Source organism: Peromyscus leucopus, chromosome 9 (assembly GCF_004664715.2).
Source record: "Peromyscus leucopus breed LL Stock chromosome 9, UCI_PerLeu_2.1, whole genome shotgun sequence".
NCBI lineage: Eukaryota > Metazoa > Chordata > Mammalia > Rodentia > Cricetidae > Peromyscus > Peromyscus leucopus.
The window spans coordinates 79,954,485-79,974,675 of NC_051070.1; the positions used below are offsets into that span (position 1 = coordinate 79,954,485).

Genomic DNA, 20,191 nt, shown 5'->3' on the forward strand with positions numbered 1-20,191 from the left:
CGACAATAATTCATTATCATCATCCCTACTTAAGAGAAACTAAACTCACTATAATTCCATCAGGAAGATGAATATACTGCTGTGATGGCCTTTACGTAAGTTATAATTAAAGCTAATCTTAATTGAAGTTATTATACCATTTTGGAAGAAAACAAACAACCCAAAGAGAGGGCAACAGTGTGGTCAATAACTCACTCCAATTTTTTTTCTTTCTATCTTTTTTTTTTTTTGCCTCCAAAGCTCACATGGAGGGAGACATTCCTGTGCATGATACAAATGGTTCTGACATTAAGAAAAGTAAACAAGTAAGAAAAATAAAGATGGAAAAATTCTGTGGTCAGTTCACAAGTGCTTTTTTATTGTTTGAGGCAGGGTTAAAGCCTTTTATGAAGACAGGGATATATGTGCCGTTAGATTGGATGTGACATCAGACTAGTCTTGCTGCCCTTGTGCGGAGCCTTGCTTCCCATAATATGCAATGGACCAAACGTTCTGATGCCACTAAACAAAGAGGCAAGGTGGGACCTGATGGCACTAATGGAAACCATCAGCTCTCGGTGCTGTTGTGTAGATCAAACAGAGAAGGTACTCAACCCTGGTTATGGGCGGCTTGTATAATCCCTAGTTATTAATGGTCTCAAGGACTTTAACGTTAGCTGCTCCCAACAGCTGATGAAAGCATGTTGTGCAATCTCCATGTGGGACTCCTGCCAGCCTGGGTATTTGTTATTCCAAGGCTGTGTTAACTCAGTAAAGCAGAGGCTGTATGAACAGACAAGATCTGAGAAAGAAGGGTCCTTCTCCAGCAGCCCAGGGGATCTGAGCCCTCAGTGACTGACTCTCTACTAGCAACTCTCATGGCTATCCATGACGTGAAGGGATTCTCTTTCAGTCTTTGCTGTCCTAACCTAGGGGACTCAGGGAAGTGAATACATGGCATAAATACAATAAGGAAGGGTAGGTGCTATTGTGTTAAGTGCAAGAAGTCTTTCAGATGCTTTCCAGAGTGGCTTGACCCGGACAACTGTAATGTAGATAAAATGAGCACCACTTGGCTAGCATAATTCTGCTCGCTTTCCCTGTAATACCAGTGCTAGCAAAACCCCAGAGCTATAGAAAGAACTAGTAATGTCTCATCAGCTATGGATCTGACCGCTGAGAGGTCCTGCAAGAAACAGGAAACCTAAAAAGTTTGTGTTCTATCAAACCTGTTTGGTCTTCTGGGAATTTTCTACAGTCTTCCATTTGTTTTCCAACCTCCTGGCCCATCCCACCATCTTTCATTATCTCACTACATTTAACTAGCATCCAAAGGGACAGTGTAGCCTGTAGGGTAAATATGGCCCTAGGCACAGCTGACAGTGTACAGGAAAAAACAGAGGAGAATCTCTGGTGTCGCCAACCCCTGTGCCAGGAAAGATGGCTTACTCTGTGACTGACATGTTCAGGACAAGCAGATTTTGAATTAAAATGCTTTTGTAGTCAGGGACTTGGGGAAATGTAGGAGTTGTATTATGAAGCCACACATAAATAGACGACTTGGTTGAGAAGTTGTGTCCTTTGAGTGATCGCTACAAATGGGAGAGCATTGCCAATGATTAAAGACAATGCTTCTGAGCGGGTTAATATAATGCCTAATAAGCAGGCTAACTGGGATGCACCTCCTCTGTACCAGTGAGTACCTCACTGAAAACAAGCCCAGAGCACAGTGACATCAGAGGACTTAGAAGGCAAGCTCAGAAGAGCCTCGTTTACTATACTGCAGCCAGTGAGCATGCCTGAGGAGGCCCCAGGTGTGACCCCTGTCCCCCTGTGAGCAGGGACGAGACCAGGCAATCTATCATGGTGTTCATGCTGTCAGCCCTGGTGCTGCGCCACTGCTGTCTGTCACCCTGGTGGATGAGACCTGCTTAAGGGCAATCATGTCAATCTCTCTGTGACCACTCAGTCTGAGGCAGCTGGATGATCTTGACAGGCCTGGCAAAGTCGGCACACGGGACTGAAAGCTGGAGTCACAGCCTTCTTAGAGAAACACAAAGTGGGCTGTGGTTTTTCTGGCCTTTCCATTTTATTGTCACGACATAGGCTAAGGCATGTAGAATTTAGCTTCAGAGCTGGTCATCTCGGATGAACCTATTACCCTCTGAGTTTCTTCCATAGTAAAAATAGCGACCTTTTGCCAGGACACCTGTAAATGGAAAGAGACATCATTACTGGTGGCATAATTCATACAGCTTAGAGATCCAGCTGTTATTAAGAATACATGCACTATGATCGCTAATCTGATAGTAAACAGAAAACAGCTGAAGCCTCGGGTGACAAAGACTGTACCTTCTTGTCCCCAAAGGTGGCTTTTGAAATGAGATGTTACTAAGGGTAGGTTCCTAGAATAAACAGCTTTCTGTGTAATTTCCTCATTTTAAGAACTTTTCTAACTTGACAAACGGTTCCCTAAAATACAGCACGACTCCCTCCTCCCCAGCCTTCCCTAGTCTAGTTTCTAAGAATGGAAAATTAAGTTTAAATCAGATGAATCCAGCCCAAGGAAAAGCTGAAGGGTAATCTTCCCAGAGTGTGACTATTTTGAAGTCCTTTATTGGAAATCAATATTGTTGACTTCCAGAGAGAATTTTCCAAATCCCGGGGGACTTCAAGCCCGTGCTGGGTGATTAAGGAAGAGAGGCCACACTAACTGAAGACTGTACAGGACGTAACAAGGACCATTGCCACTAGGCACCCCCGACTCATTTCTCATGTGAAAATGCACTTTCCTCTTTAACTGTGTGACTTCATATATGATCCGTGGCTCCTTAGAAAACTGTCCTGTCATTCGTGGAGATTATAGGATACTTTACTCTGACACATAGCATTAGAAGAGGGACAGATGTTCTGATCCTCTTGTCTTTATGTATTATAGATACCCACAAAAGTTCTGTGCATGGAGATGCATGCCTGTACTTGCAATCCTAGCACTTGGGTGGACTGAGCAGGAAGATGGTGAGTTCGAGTCTAACTTGGCTTCAGAGTGAGATTCTGTTTCCAAAATTAATAAATAAATAATCAAAGGCTAGGAATGTAACTTGAAGGAATAGTGCTTGCCTAGAATGTGGAAGTCTCAGGTTTGATACTTAGCACTACAGAATAAATACCCAGAAAACATTGACTACAATACTAAAACGCTATAAGATTATTAAGAACACAAAGTGTTTTCCCAAGAAAATATTTATTGCCTTTTTACCACCTCCTTTTTTTTTTTTTCTTTGCAATGTTAGAAGAGCTAACTTAAAATCCACTTGCACAGAGCTATCTGAGTCCAAACGGGACTTAAATCTCTGACGTACACAGAAAGCAAAGAAAGGAAACCGCCATAAAACACTAATCCATGAGCCACAAACCTGCCTATGGTGATGGCTACCTCTGCACATAAGTATGTAGTATCATCAGTTTAGTAGAGAGATGCCAACACACACCATCCTTTGTTGATTTGAGATCAGCTATATTCTTCACATCAAGTATTAGTAGAACATAAGTTTTATGTGTCTTAAATTTGTGTTGTCTCTCTCCTGTGTGTGTAGGACACAGGTTGACATCAGTTGTCTTCCTCAATTCCTATCTGCCCTTTTTTTTTTTTTAAATATTTGTCTCTTAAATGCATGGATGTGACTCTCTGGTTGGCCAGCAACCCCCAGGGTCCTTCTGCTCAGCCCATCTTGGAGAATACAGATGCACACAGCTATACCCTGCCTTTTTATATACACACTTGGGATCAAACTCAGGTCCTCAGGCTTGCATGGCAAGCACTTTATTAACCATCCCTCTTCCCCATCCCCTAAACTTTGTTCTTAAATAAGGATTAAAACCATTTATAGAATCTTTTAAGGGTAGTATTATGGATGTGCCCTGCTTTGAATAGTCAGAGGCAAACTGGAAAGTTCCTGGGGTCCCAAGCGCTCTCAGAGTTGGAAGAGGGACAGGGTGACATCATTTGGGACCTGGCTCATTCCTTGCTGTGTTGCCATGGACTGCTTTATTGTGGGTCATTCTTCCTGCCTGACTTGGCTTTCTTGCCCCTCCACAGCCCTAGTCCCCAGTTTCTGGGTTTCAGTATTGGTCTAGTGTCTGGAAATACTGAGGGGGTGTGAGGCCTCACTCATCTCTTTCTTGTGACCCATTCTTTCAGCTCTTGGCACAGAGCTGCTCCCTTCATTGTATTCTGTAGAGCCTAGGGTTGCACTAACCTCGTCACCGATGCCAGAACCCTGGTGATCTATAAGCTGGGCGGGGCACATTCTACCTCCATGCATGGGAAACCCCATAGGCACTGCCTTAAACCTGGCTGATTCAAACAAACTCTAAAACACGGGAGGGATGTTCCAAAGGATGTTAATTTCTATCTACAGTACCAGGACAGCATGGATTAAAAAAAAAAATGGATAGGGCTGCCAGATATCATAAAGAGCCCAGTCCTTCTCATGCGCACACTGCATGACAGGCAGTCATGTGCGCGCACACACCACAGTCTGCCATGGCTGCCCTCCCTCTGGTAAACCTGCCCACACATCCGAGGATTCTATGTCTTTGCTCTCCACCTCTCTCCATGCTGAATTTCCATTCTTGATGCAAGCAGATGGAAACTGTGTTCCTGGAACATGGACCCAGGCTGCATTCTGGGCCACACTCACCCATCCTCTCTGGTTGGCATTGATAAAAGTCCTCTTTAAGGCCTGCCCTGTTTCTCTGGGCCTGGAAGCAAGACCGTTTATAGACATCCTGGCGAGAGAGGGCTGTTTGATGAATGCAGGAGACTGTGGCTAGGTGTCAGCACTTGGAAAATGAGGCAAAGTCGTGAGTTATTAATATTGTCAATGATCTCTTGATGGGAAAACAGATACTGCACTCACTGTCAGATTTAAATAGACATTGAGTGCATTAAGGACAAAAGGGCAGACTTCAAACAAAGGAGCTGTGTGCTGGGAAGCTGACTTGGTCTCTGGGCTGGCACTAACCTGATCTGAAAAGACACTGTCAGGACTGGAGACAGGCCCTGGATTGTGCCTGGTGACAGAAAACAGAGATGCTGACAGAGATACCAGCGCCATATTATGCCAAGGACACCCGAGCACTGTCTGGGACTCTAACACAAGCTGACATCACTCCCTAGCATGTGGCTCTTCTCTTCGGCCCCTGCACACCAGAATCTTTCTTCAACGTGTCACTCCAACACTTGCCATGCCCATGAAGGTCCTGGCAGCCTTGGTGGGGACAGGGTCTACAGATAAGCCAAGTCAATCTCACCCTGGGCTGCACAGGGGATGACACTTCCCTACTAATAGCTGGGTGACTTAAGGTGAGCAGAGGACCAGTGTGTTAGGAGCTGTCACCTTGAATTAAACAGTTAAGGAGAAATTAAACTCTCGTGGGCTGGGGCTGCTCTGGGGTGGCCTGGCAAACCCAAATGAAACCCAGCTGCTGGTACTAGTCTGGGGACAAGGGTACTTAGACTAAAGACTCATAAAATAAGCTGATACTTTGGTACCAGAGTCATATACGGATGCTTAAATTAAGGTAGTTTTGCCTCTCATGCATCTCCTATCAGAGCTCAAAATGGGGATGAGACTACCCAAAATATTTGACTTTTGTAGTTGAAAAAAAAAAAAGACATTAAGAAGAGAAACAGCCTGGTACAACCCCACATGTGGTCAAAGGACTTTATCAAGGAAGTCATTTGTGAGGGCATAGATTAATAAATTAAGGGAGATGGTAATATGGGTAGTTCCTGTCCCCACTCCAGCCCCCCTCCTCAGCTATAGCAACTGCCGGAGGCTGGGAAAGCTGCCGAAGGAGCCATTTGTATCTTTGTAGGGAGGGTCTCTGTGGCTGGAATCTGGAACGTGGTGGTGGCAACTCCGTAGACCATGGCCTCTGACACATCTGCCATGGATTCTCTTGTTTGTATCTCCTCAAACTCTATGGTTGAAGAAATGGAAGGAGACAACATATTTAATGGCACACAGAGTGTTTTTAATTAAAATATGAGGCTTTGGTCATAGTAAGTGAGGTGGGAGGGCCATACATCAGGCCAACATTCAGTTGTTGTTGGTGGGGGCGGGGGGAGTCTTTTGGGGGCTCTGAAAAATGACAGTGTACTGTTCCCTGGGGAATCCTCTCCTGCCAGAAGAAACTCCTAATTTTTCTTAAGAAGCCAGCTTTCCCATCACCATAAGTTCTTAAAGCTATAATTGTGGGGAAAAAAAAAAGTGTGTGGGGAAGAATCTGTTTTAAAGAGGTCCTTTATCTTCTCAATGTTCCCACCCTCTGCAATGGATGTCCTGATGATGTGGGTTAAGCTATGACCTTGGGTCTGCTTAGTGGGAATCAGCCTCTTCTCTTGAATGCAAAGCTGTGGTGAAAGGTACCATTCTGGAGACATGGCGGGTGGGGGTGGGGGGGTAGGAGAATGATCCTTGCTGTCCAGGAAATGGGGGTTCTAACATACCTCTCTACAAGTCCCATACCGATTCCATCCTGGCTTCCCATTCCTACTGTCTGTCCTTAATGTCCACTGACCATGTGCCCTGGTCCCTTGCACTCCCAGTTTTCCCTATTCATAAATGAAGACAAAGATAATCACTATGGGTCCTTTTGAATTGTGAAATAAGTGATTTGGTATTTTTTAATGTTTATCTTTTATGAATGTGGGGCATTGGGTCCATATGGGTTCCTGATGGAGGAGGTGTGCCCAATGTGACCAAGTGTACTAAGTTAGGTTTTCAAATCCATCTACTCACATCCCTATAATATAGCATAGAGTCAGGGTACCCTGTACGAGTCCAAACTCTTCATAGAAAGGGTGTCTGCTGACTTTTCAGCAACTCAAAGTTCACACTCATAGCTGGGTGTGCTGACCACTAACTGTCGTAGCTTTGAAATCACATCTCACATCTCATATTCCCATACTCAACATGTTGAGAGCCATCAGAGTGTCTGAGTTCACATTTGATGGAAGAGTTCAGCTGGAGCCACAGATTTGAAAAACAGAAAAAAATCAAGTCTTAACCTTACTAGTAGTACTTAGAGCAATCACCACCCTAAATATTCTTGACATGAATATGAGTGTAGTACCCCACTGACAAACAGATGATGACCTGATTGTGACCACTTGGAACTTACTGGACAATGGCAAAGATGGGTAGGAACAGAGACAGGAAGGATGCAAACCACTGTGGCCTTGGCAGAAAAAGATGCAGTGTTCTGAAGAGGGAAATAAACCCGGCAACCGAGAAGGGAAAGGTAACAGTAGTGTCCCTTTGGGCCAATGTGGAAGTTTCTAGAACAAGGTAACCATGGGATACTATGCAAATCCATATCCTCCCCCCCCCCCACTTCCAATACCCAGTTCTAATGGGGTGTGGTACAGATGTAGTAGTCAATGGCAATCTGTTGAATATATTTTAGTGTTTGCATATACATAAACAATTGAAACAGAGCCTACCAAATTCAGAATTTCCAGTCCTGTACATTTATACTTAAACCTCTAATATGGCTTTCCTACACTTCAAACATTTTTTTTTAAATGTAGGCAGCTTAAATGTCTGCCTTAACAAATTAGAGATGGGGTGGCAAGGCAAGAGTCTCTGGTTTTCAATGCAGATAGTATTTTCATTCTGAACACCTCTCCCCCTCAAAACTATAGCAATCCCAGTGTCTCCTGGAGGGAGAAGGGTGAAGTGAAAGCTATCTGGTCTTCAGAACTGTGAACAGCATGGACCAGACAGGGACATTGCCCCAGAAAGCACGGGCCCAGGCTTTTGTTGTACAGGAGCCATGAGTAACGCGGTACCCAGGAAGGAATAAACACCTGCATCTTACGGTCTCAAGAGAGCGCTCTATCAATATCCTGACACCAGCCATGGGATATGCTGCTGGGTCCACGAGGGCGTTAGCAGAGCCCACAGGCTTACAGGGTCCCACACAAGGTTCAATATAAGCCACTAAGTAGCAAGGCACAACTGAAACAGAGATTTTAAAAAGACTAAAGGAGGGGGTCCTTGGGAGCAGTTTTTCTAGAAGGAAGACTTATGTCCTTCCTCCACGCCAGCCATATTTGTCCTCCATTTGCCCCTGAGTCTCAGGCTAGAGGTCAAATGAACTTTCCACTTGACCCAGGGGGGCAGTAGAGAAGGAAAAAAATGACACTTCCTTCCCAAACTAGTGAGGCATGACTTGAGGGAGGTGTCTCGGTTTATAATCATCATCTGCAGTTGAAAGTGGGTACCACAATTGCTATAGCACTTGGTGGCACTCACAACATTGAATTCGGCTCTCCTCACCATGACTGAGGAGGATGCTCTGCACACTGTCCTTGTCCCACCGGAAACAGGGCCCGCCTCCAGGTGCACCCTCTACTTCTCTGGTTATACAAAGAAGCTCTTGAGAGACACAAGGGTATGCCTATCCTGAACCCTGCTACTGTGTAGGGGTGGACACTGAATGCTGCCATTTTGGCCCCAAGGGTATTTTGGCTTCTGGCTTACATGTACTAACATGTGTAAACTTGCCTGGTAATTTTTGAGAAAGCACTAATTATGCACAGCAAGTTTCATTTGGACAGTTTAACTCCTTCCTCACTTCTTCAAAGCCAAGCCAAACCTCCTCCATTCTTAACCCTTTCCTCCCATGTAATATTCCTCTTCCAGTTTTGGCAGACAATGAACGCTGCCCGGCAGCATCTAGCTGCTTCTGCTACTGTTTAGCTGAAAGAGAGTCCCACTTCCTGCGGTGAAATTGTATGTTGCTGAATTACGACGGAAGAGCTTGAACCTTCTGAGAAAGTTTGGTCACATTTTATCGTGTTTATTTCTAGCCGATTTCATTTTATTTGTCATTATTTCTACCAAGGTTAATTCCACCCTATGAATTTGTGTGGCTTTCAAGATCTTGGGATGTAAATCTTGGGTCAGTGTTTTTATCTGCAATACATCATATTAGATTCAAGGTTCGGTTGCTGTCAGTTCCCCCTCGGGCTGATTATCTCTACCAGCAATGCTTACCATAAATTAAAGGGCTGCTTCTATTTGTCTCTGAGCACCTGGAGCCCGATGGTGAACATTCCAGATATAAAATAAGACTCAAGTTATGGGGTCATGACAAGCTGCTGTCTGTAAACACCATGAAAACAAAGTCAGATCCTGTGATATGACCATTAATTCAAAGGTTAGAAAGCAGAGAAGGAGCCTCTCGGCTTAAACTAATGGAGAAGTGTGCACTTGGCCTCAGTGCTCAAGTTCTTCCTAGATGACCTGAGAAGAGGCTCATACCTCTCTCCCTTGAGAGTGTAGATTATGGAGCCTGCTCAGCCAGATGCTGGGCCTCACAGGGTATCTGAAGGAAGCAAAACCCCAGAGTGAAAGGATCTAACTGTAGGGAGGTGATGGTGACAGCATCCTTGGCTCCAGACGGGGGGGGGGGGGGGGGGGAGGGTGCAGGGGGGCGGAGAGCAGGTTGTCGGGTGATAAAGCAGGTCGCTCAGGGCAGTTGACATGAGGCTTGCTATTTCAGGAAAAAAAGAGTTAGGAAAGGGAGGACAACAGGAAACACACACACATTCTCCCCAGAGCAAGCTGAGTTTTCTCTTCATGGAATCCTCTAGAAGAAAATAGAATGTGTGTACAAGTCTTAGAGGTTTGCCCTTTGAGTGGACTCCTGGGACCCCTCCTGCTGGATGTCATGGCCAGGTAGAAGATGGTATGGACCTTCTTAGACATGATAGTACATGTCTCCATCAAGAATCCTGGCAAGGAAAGCCCGGGTGCCTTTGCTCATACATCAAGCCCTTTCAATCTCCTTCGCAGTGTGAGTGTGTGTGTGTGTGTGTGTGCACGTGCGCGCTTGTTAGAAGTAAGCAGGCCTTCCATGGAAGAGCCTCAGAGCCAATGCATGCTCACTCCTTCCTGGCTTTGAACACCACCAATCAATTTACCTCTCACCTACACTCATTATATCTCAACCCAACAGCAACATAATAGAAATAAGAGACCAAATCCAGTTTCCCTACTTCCTTGCTCAAGCAAGTCCCCTGTCTCTTCAGGAATAAATTCGTAAATCTAACTTATTCAAGCTTTATTCATTTAGTTGCATTCTTGGGTCTCTGTCCCAAGTAAAAATGAGAGCAGAGATCATCTTCCTCCTGATGTCCTAAAGAGCTGTTGACTCCTGCCCTGCTGTAAGCATCACTTTTTCCTTTGCGGAACTCCCTGCTAAGCTAAGACACAGAATGCTAAATTGTCCTCGGAAAGTATTTCCTTCACTGTATCAGAGAACTCTCCAGCTGGGAGAGAATTTAAGGATGCTCATTTAGAGGGAAGTCCTTCACTTACAGAGCAGGAAAATGAGGTTCTGATTGGTCTCCCTAAGGTGACAATAACCAGGCATCGATCCATTTCAGGCAGGAAAGGAAGTTTTGCTTTTATAGCTTATTTTTCCAATGTATTATTTATTTGTTCAATCTTGTTCACAGGCTCCCGGGGCCTCCTGGGAACTTCAAAGATCACCAACAACAGGACTTGGGCTCATCCTTTGCTACTCTCTTACGGAGGGTAATGGGGGCTTCAGAGCCAGCAAGGCATGAATGCTGTTCTTCTAAGGGGGCTATAATGGATCTGAGACAGCTGGATTCCAAAGTGAGTGCTGAGATGGGATGCCAATCAGGTGTGACTCTTGAGGTGCCTTTCCAGCAGCTCATGGGCGGATCTCACCCCGGCTGTCAGTCAAAATGGGCAGTGGTCTAATGGAAAGACATCACGCTTCTGTTTCAAGAGAACTCAGAAATAAATCTTTCAGACAGCAGAGAGAGAGAGAGAGAGAGAGAGAGAGAGAGAGAGAGAGAGAGAGAGAGAGAGAGAGAGAAAGCACCCCTTCCACCATTATCTTTTCCACTTCATCTTTCAAAGTCAGAATCATGGCCACTAGAGGGCAGCATGCAGTTAGGAAACAGCTACAGTTTTCTTTAAACAAATAAGGGCAACTATTCAGGGAAGGCCATTAAAGCCACACTGTGCTTGTGGTCACCAATTACACGTTCTGTAATGATCAATATGTCATGTTTACCCAATCTGGGCTGAAAGCTATCTGGGACTGAGGCTACCAAAGGCTCCCCTTTCTCTCTGACACTTTTAAGTTCCTTCTGCCTCAATTTCAGGGACCGATTTTCCTTATCAGCTATAATTAGTCTTAGCTCAAGGGTTGGATTTTGTTGTTGTTTTATATCACCTGCATAAATGCAAAGAAACATGCAAACTAATAAAGACAGATCCCTTCTTAGAGAAAGAAAACACAAGCAAAAAGCACTTGCCCCATGGACATCCCCAAAGAAAAATGACGTCCATTGGCATGGAGTTCGCCATTATCAGAGAGCATCCTTTTAAAGTTATTTTTATTTTCTGACTAATGTGAACTTTGGGTCAATACACAGAAATGGTGGCTGTTTAATTTTGAGGGCAGGCCTTCCTTGCTTAACCCCGAGCACTGTCTGCCCTTCTCAGAATGTCTGATCCGGAGTCATCTCTCATACCCAGAACATGACTGTCCTCCTGTCCCATAAGAGCCATTGATATTTACAGCTTCCATAGACTGTCGTGCCGAACATGTTTTTAAATTCTAGCCAACAGCATTTTTAAACTAGAATCATATGGAGGAAAACAGGTGAGGGGATTCCACCCAGGAGAGAAGACAAACAAATCCCAGTTCCTGGGTCTCAGCTCACACAGTACGGGGTGGGGCTGTGGCTCTAGGCAGCATGACAGGACTCCTGCCCAGCATTCCCTCAGTGTAACAGTCATGTGACTAACCAGGCACGAAGGAGAGGTTGGGCCGAGCTAATGGATTAGATTATTAACTCATGATGAAGCAGAAAGTTAAGATAGCCTCTCTATAAATACAGCAGTTGAGTGTTTTCAGTGAGGATGGTACAATTAAGAAGTGTATCTGGGGCGGCAAGACTACGGTGAACAAATGAAGGTCACAGCATCTTTTCTCTACACGAACTCCAAAAGGGTGGAGACAGCAGGTTCCCACATGCCATGGAGCCTAGGTTATGTAGGTGCTCAGCGCATAATTTGTATGGGGTGGTAGAAGTCAGAGGTCAGCCTCACGTGTCATTTTTCATTGTTTTTTTCCCTTCTGAGACAGGCTCTGTTGGTCTACAGCTTACCCCTTAGGCTACACTGAGTGCCCAGCAATCCCAGGTTGGGGCTACAAGCACACACCAGCATGCCTGGCTTTATCATGCTGTTCCTAAGAGATGGAACGGGTCCTTGTGTTTGCTTCCCACTAAGATGCCTCCCCATTTCGAAGCTGCTATTTGTGGACTGGGTGAAATGGCCTGAGGATACTTCTGAGCCAAGCATTTTCCATACATTTGACACGTCAAAGAGTTGGGTGTACTGGTCCTTGGACATTGGTTCTCTGACTTGTCCTACATGGGAATCACCCCCCCAAACTTCCCATTTAGTGGGTTTGAGTTTGGGTCCAAAAAGTTGCTTATTTTGGCAAATTTTCAGGGAATCATCTTTAAGAAAGACTGTTCTAGAACAACCTGAAAGCCCCACCCTTTTCTTTGGTAAAGTAAATGACCTTATTTTTAATGGTATTTAAATTCAGAGACACAAAGTGTCTGGTTAATTGAGGGTCTTACTGCATTGTACTCTGGTAAATGGAAATTTACCAAGAACAGCCAGAAAACAAATGGCACCTAAAATAAATAAGGACAACAAAATCTGGGTAGAGCTCTTGCCTAGTGCATACCAAGCCCTGAGTTCAATCCCCAGCACCGCAAGAAGAGAAAAACAAGTTCCTCAATACTTTGACATTTATGCTTTTTCCTTTAGTGGCAGGCTGATGGCATTAACAGGGCAAAAGATGGCAAGAATGGAGTAAGACCGGAGGTGAGCCTGGAAAACATGGTTTATGGAGTACAGGGCAGGGGAACCTAGGAAAACAAATTTCCAGATAGTCAAAACTGACAGGCCCCTCTAGGAACACATCTGAACAGTGAGGTCCCCCTGCAGAGTATGAACGGGGAGGCAGGCTTTGCTCTCAAAAAGACATTCACTTTTGAGTTTCAGATCGGTTCTTACAGATCAAAAGGTGGAGGCAGAGCTGTGTTCTGTGTGCCTCCTTGGGCTGAAATTTCTCAAAAGAGTTGTGGCAAATAAATAGCAGGCTGCTAAGAAAGAAAAGAGACAGAGACAGAGAGAATGGAACTCTCAAATACATTAAGCAGATGTGGCAACAACTGAGTTTGTTGTGGGTCAGTCCCTTAAAGGGGTAGGAGAAGGGCTTGCTCCTTGGGCATCTTGGCCCAGCCACCATTCTGATGTCCATTAGAATCCAAAAGAACCATTTTTACACTGATGGTACCATAAGCTTTCCTAATTCCAGGCATTCAAAATTGCCTTCTCCCCAAGAAAAACAAAGAGAATCTGTTGTTATTTGATCTAACTGGAAGTTTACATTTAAAAAAAAAATTTAATTTAATTTAATGTCCAAAAGTCTATCATTGCTGAAACACAATACAATACTTGGGCATTAACAAATTCTACTCCCAAATGTCTTCACCTGCCCATCGCTTATGTAAGATGCATATGTACATATATGTGTGTGTATATATGCACACATGTGCATGTCAAGAGAAAAAAAAAACTTTCTGTACCTTATTTCTTGCCCAAGCTGGAGACCTAGTAAATACAAAGCACATCAGAAAGGACTTCATTAGAGCTAGCCTAATTAAAACTTAATGATGTTACCAGTCTCCCCAGCAATAGTAAGAAGGGTTTTTTGTTTGTTTGGTTGGTTTTTTTGTTTGTTTGGCCTGTCAATGGAGCAGTCCCAGGCAGAGGGACATTAGTGACAGTAGGTGGTACCAGGTGATATCTATCTCTGGAATATACTACTTTGAGATAGCATAGGATGTTATCCCTTCTAGTTGATTGGCTTGGATTTGTCAGGATTCACCCTTTCGTAAGTTAATATGCCTCCATACTGGAAGAAAAGATTGCCCATTGTCCAGTGGAGCCCAATAGAATACATCTGGCTCCGACAGTTTGATGCCCAGCTCAGAGCCACATTCGGCAACACAAATTAACAGCATAGACCTTGCCCATGCTGCGAGCAGGAAGTAATAACCAGCTACCTGCTACTTGGCCAAAATCTCATTATAAGCCATTAAGGTAATTGAGGGCCAAGGCTGTGCATATTACACTCCCCGAGTGCCAGTGGTTAGTTGAGGAGAAGAAAGAGTTGGAAGGGTGGAGGTGGGGTAGCCAGGAGAAACTAGCCAGTCACCACAAGGTTCTGTGGCACTGGAGTCGGGAAGGAGTGTTCCTGGACGAGTTCTCTTCTTGCCCTCAAAGCCCACATGACCCCAGGAAGATGATGTAACTTTTGGTAGGCCTCCAACAATGCTATGCAATTAAAAAATTAGTCACAGAGGTAATATAAGGGCAAAATAAGACAGAATGCTCCATAAGTAAAAAGCATCAAAACTGATGGGCATCCAGGGGAAGCTGCCCACCCTCTCTAGAAGGCAGTGGTTGTCTAGAATTACTGCATGTGGGAGTTAGCAAAGTCAAGTCCCTCCCATGAACTAGTATTCCAAGCCTCAGAGATAGAACAGTGATAGATCAAGTGGGATGAAAAAAGGAGGTCAACAGAGTCTGTCCATCAGTCTGTGTTTTGGGACAATTAAAATGGTTCTAGTTATGGTGATAGCTAGAAAAACTCATTCAGGGCAAGGAGAGAAGTTAACTGCAACGACATTAGTGACCTCCAGATTCTCACTCCTGCCCATCTCGCTATGGTTTGGATCATTAATGTCCCCCATGAGCCTATGTGTTACAGACTCATTCATAATTGTTGGGACGTAGTGGGGCCTAGTAGAAGGAAGCTAAGTATGATGACTGGCTGTCATCTGATGGGGGCTACGATGCACCTCATAGATTAGGACGATGAGTAAGTGGGGACTTTTCCAGGGAAGCTTATGAGAGGGACACCTGCCTTGACTAAGTCCAAATGCTAGGGGACAAAATCTGGAAGCATGGACATTCTCTCCCTCGTTTTCCCGGCAAGCCTCTCTACTGTATCTTTCTTGCCATGATAGACTGAAACCAAGAGCCACAGATGAAACCTTTTCTCCATTTGGTTATTTTGCCCAGGTATATTGTGACCATGGTGAAAAACTGACTGATGCACTAAGATAGTTGTAGGCACGGCCTTGGAGAGGGGGACAAAGGAACTTTGAATAAAATAAAAGGTCTTTATTTCTTTTGTATCCACTGCATAAGATGTATGATTTTCTATGCTACAAGCTCTTTCCATGGTATACCATCTCACCACAGGTCCAAAAGCAACAGGGCCAGCTGGTTACAAATAGAATCCCCCAGAGCCATTTCCCTCTTTGCAGATTGTCTCTGGCATCTAGTCATGGTGACTGTCTTAGAGTGTCTATTGCTGTGAAGAGACACCATGACCACGGCAACTCTTATAAAGGAAAGCATTTAACTGGGACTGGCTTGCAGTTCAAAGGTTTAGTCCATTGTTATCATGGCAGGCAGCATGCAGGCAGACATAGTGCTGGAGAAGGAGTCCAGAGTTCTACATCTGGATTGACAGGCAGCAGGAAGATAGAATTACTGAAAGAACTTCTGAAACCTCAAAGCCTGCTCCCAGTGACACACTTTCTCCAACAAGACCACACCTACTCCAACAAGGCCACCTCCTGCTAGTGTCATTCTCTGAGCTTCTGGGGGTCATTTTCATTTTACCACCACAGTGACAGAAAGTGACTGACATATATGTCTACACAGATTACTGACAGGTCAGTGACACCCCATTTCACCAGTTGTGGGAATATTCTTGTATAAGTTTTAAATAACAAAAATGCCTGTCATGTGTCCTCCATCTACACCACTAGAGGCTGGAGAATAAGCCTTGCTAGACAAACTAGAACTACTGTGTCACATATCCTAGGTCTCAGTCTAGGGTTTCTGGGTATAGACACTTCATCTAAATGTATAGACATTTTAATTAACTGCTTTTGGAGGAAATACACATTGTGGTAAATGAGTGAGCACTCCCTGGGAGATGAAGATGCCCTGTGAGTATCAAGCACCTCCTTCTGCGCACCCTGATCCAGCCTTCCCATCTCAGACACACCAACCTCATTCCTTCTCTTCACCTAGAGGGTTAAGCCATCTGGGGCCTAGGAAATGGCTGCGGTTGGTACAAGTGAGGCCTTCCCTATAACTAGATCCTTCAGGAAAAAACAAATTAATCAACAGTGAGCTGAAGTGGGTTTAATGATTGCATTCTGCATACAATCAGCTTTTCCCTTTTCAAGGGCCATCAATATGTCAAGGGAAGACATATCTGAAGGATATAGCTCTTAACATCAAGGTTATCTATTCTCCACAAGGCTCCTACTCCTTGCCCGGCTGAGACTCCACGCTGCCTGTGTCTAACATTTTCATCAACTCTGCAATCAATCAAGGTAATAATGTTGTGCAAAAAATCAATTAACAACGCAATTAAACTTTCCTTATTATCTCAAAGGGCTGAAATAATACCTAAAGGGAAGATAGACTCAGTGAATGCAGACATCCATAATCCAATGTGAAAGTGAGTTATGGGGTTGGACAGATGCAGGCATGTGCCGGTGCTGCTATTTTCCAGGGGTCATATCTCACCACAGCAGTGTATCAGTCAGCCCCAATCCCAGACCCTAAAATTCCAAATTACTTTTAAGAAATATATGATGTGCAATATCCATTTCATATTCTCTTTTAAAGATAACCCCTCCCCCCACCAAAAAAAAAGAATTGAATGGTGGTATTACTCAAAGACAAAATGATCTTTCAACAAGAACATAAAATATAAAAGCTATAATAACATTTACATCTGTATAGCATGCATCCCTGTAAATGCAGGTCATCTATTATACATAATCCCAAGTGCCTAAAAGGCCCAGGATGCAACACGACATTTAAAACCTAAATGCATAAATGTGCAAACTCCCCCAGGATGGCTGTGGCTTCCCTCTCTGTGGAAGCCTCATCTCTCAGGCCTGCCCATGTACACACACACACTCACACAGAGACATCAAGAACAATGGGGGTATTTCTCATTTAAAACAAGAATGACTATATTATTTAGCAATTACACTCCACTTGCCCTGAAACACTATCTGGGAAGTGAGCATTTAAGGTACACAGAGAGAGGACTATTAACCTTCTGCCACCGTGAAATACCTGAAACATCATATTGAAATGAGATACGTAAGGGAATTCCTTCTACATGCTGGGACACCCATAGAGGAAGGCCCTGTAATAGAAGAAATGCAGTGAGCAGGAGAGGAAAGGGAAGTTGGGCAGAGAATCAAGTGAAAGAAAGACTAACGTAAGGTGAACGTTTGTTTTAACATCCTCCCTGCTCCTAGGAACAAACAGCAAACACCCGTTTGAAGAATAACAAATACCCAGCACTCAAGTGTCCCAGATCATCCCTCTCTCAACTCATCTTTCTCCATCATGGACCAGAGGCTGGTCCAGAGACAGACCACAGACTGACCGAACCTAAAGATCCACAGCATTTTGAAATTTGAGAAGATTCCTGGGCATCCAGAGATTCCACTTTAGCTGATGGAGGGACCTGATTGTAGGGTGGGCTGCCACTGATGCCACCTGGGGTTCTGTAGTCCTCACCAGCAAGTTCTTCGACTTCTTTACTTCTTCTTAAGTTACTTGTAACAAGGATCCATCTTCACAAGCCAGCTTTCCTCCATTTTCAGCACAGCATGGGGGCAAGACTGAGCCCCAAGTGCAGACTTAATTGAACAGTGACACCCAAGACAAATTCTGTGATTTCCTCAGAATCTAGAGGCAGCTCAGGAGGGACTTACCAGACAGATGTTCCACTGAGAAGCTGGACCGGTTTAGTGAACCTTGCTATCTATCTCTGAATCTTGAGGAACATATTAATATGTTTTCATGTCCAATGACTGTGTCGTGTGTGTATGAACTGGAACTGTTCCTGCTGTGGGTTTGATTCCACCGACGATGGGGTGGGTTGGATTTTAAATGATGTGTGAGGACGTCTGTGCTTTCTCAGCTCTGGTTTATGTGTTATTCATGACTTGCATTACAGACATGGCTGATACACAGATGTAAATGTTATTAAATCTTTTGTATTTTGGAGGCTTTGTGAACGGTGTCTTTGTTTTCAAATAATTCTTTTAACCACCAAAAATAACCAGGAATACATGACAATGTCTTGGGAATGCTTTTTTGTTTTCCTTACTGAGTTTTCTGATGAAAAGATTTTCCCGTGTACTGCTAGCTTTTCATCAAAATCAAAGTATGGTGCAAGTGGGTAGCCGGAAGAGTTGTGTGTTTACGGTAACAATGTAGGGGAACTTCTTGAGTGTATGTACACAAGTGGTTCTGAGCATGTGCTCTGTCTGTCCTCTTGTAAACTGTCATATGTGCTGTGTGTGTGAACATCTTGACCTTACTTTGCTAAATCAGAACCCAAAGTCTCCCAGTTCCTGATTACCTGTCAAAGTTGCAGCTGCTTTTACTGCATTTGCTATCTGACATCAAGTTTAATGTTTTTGCTTCGCTCCATCCTCTTCGCATTTCTCAGGATTTCAACAGAAATGTGGCAGAGGATAAGCCTCTTCATACAGACAGCACTTAATCAGCCTGTGCCACTCACTGGCTTACTTTTCTTTCTTATTGATTTTAAATTTAAACAGTGCTCTGATGCCGAATTGGGCACCCACTCATACACAGCTGGGGAGACACCTACACAGATACAGCTGGCTAGACCAGAGGAGGCCAGGAAGCACCAGGACACACACTCCACCCCAACTGTGACAGTGGCCTGACTTGGAAGTACTGTGAAAGCAGAAGCCCGCCTGCCCCAGACAAGGGTGGCACCTGTGGGATCTTTAAGGGTTTCCCTGGGAGCACAAGCAGATCCTGTCAATCAGAGAAGGGAGGCGGAGCCAAACAACAGAGGTTCAGAGAGTGAAGACACATAAAACTTATCCATCTCTTTAGGTCTGGGTTTCTTGGGCCAGGAGAACATTCCAGAAGGCTGTTCTTTCCACTGTGCATCAGTCTCGAAGGTGTTCTATACTGGACTGCCTCACGTGATTGACCTTGGTTTAGCTAGCCTTTTTTTCTCTGTGTCCCTCCATTCTCTTTGTGGTTAGTCCTATATCCCTCCTTCTAGAATCTACAGCATCCTTAGTCCTCACATGGCTTCTTGCCTTCTTTGGAGTTTTGAGTTCAGAATCAAAACAGCTCTGCTCCGTTTTCCTTCCTGACCTGCTTTAACTTTCCTAGGGACCAACTAGTGCCCTGGTACATGCCAGCATGCTGTTTTCTTTTTTAATATATATATATATATATATATATATATATATATATATATATATATATGTGTGTGTGTGTGTGTGTGTGTGTGTGTGTGTATTCATTCATCATAAAATAGACCAACTGAATAATTCCCTAATGAAATTTTAAACTAAATGAGTAAGAATGGGAAAACACCAGGTGATTGGGAAGGTCAGTGATTAGAAAAGGAGAACCAGACTCCGGATTAGGAGCAGTGAGAAGCCAGAGAGGGAGATGGCTTGTCAAATACAATCAGCTGCGATTAAAAGGGGGTGAGAGTACATCCATGTGCAAAATGTTCTGCAAACATGGGAACAGTTAGTTGGATGGGTCTTGGCATGGTGAGGGGCTGGGCAGAAGACATGCCAAACGGCATTTCCTCGGGATGTATTTTCTTTCTGATTGCGTTCAGTCGCAAATATAATATGTATTTCTTATAACAAGTTAAGTAATACGGAAAGAGCATTAATATTTGATAATTACCTCTTTTGAGATCCCTATGATCACATGATGTAGAGTGGTCCAGGATATAGTGTATATGTGTGAGTATCTGTTGGCCTGTCTATCTACCTACCTATACTATCTAGTAAAAGTGCAAGAAGCAAAGAAGTATTATTCACTCAGATACTTTGGTGTATGAAGTAAATATAAGATGAACATGTCACACATTCATCTGCACGTTTTACAAAGAAAAAAATTAGAACTAACTGTAGACCATAAGAATGTGTAGTAGATAGGTA

General features: G+C 44.1%; 1 protein-coding gene across 1 annotated transcript in view; it reads right to left on the reverse strand.

Moving 5' to 3' along the window:
- Positions 1-199: 199 nt before the first annotated feature.
- Positions 200-20,191, reverse strand: part of Lrmda (leucine rich melanocyte differentiation associated) — a 1,025,541-nt gene continuing 1,005,549 nt past the window's right edge. Inside the window, exon 7 of the mRNA XM_028879789.2 lies at positions 200-2,188. Coding sequence (XP_028735622.1) covers positions 2,109-2,188 — 80 coding nt within the window. The 3' untranslated portion in view covers positions 200-2,108. The remainder of the gene's footprint in view (positions 2,189-20,191) is intronic.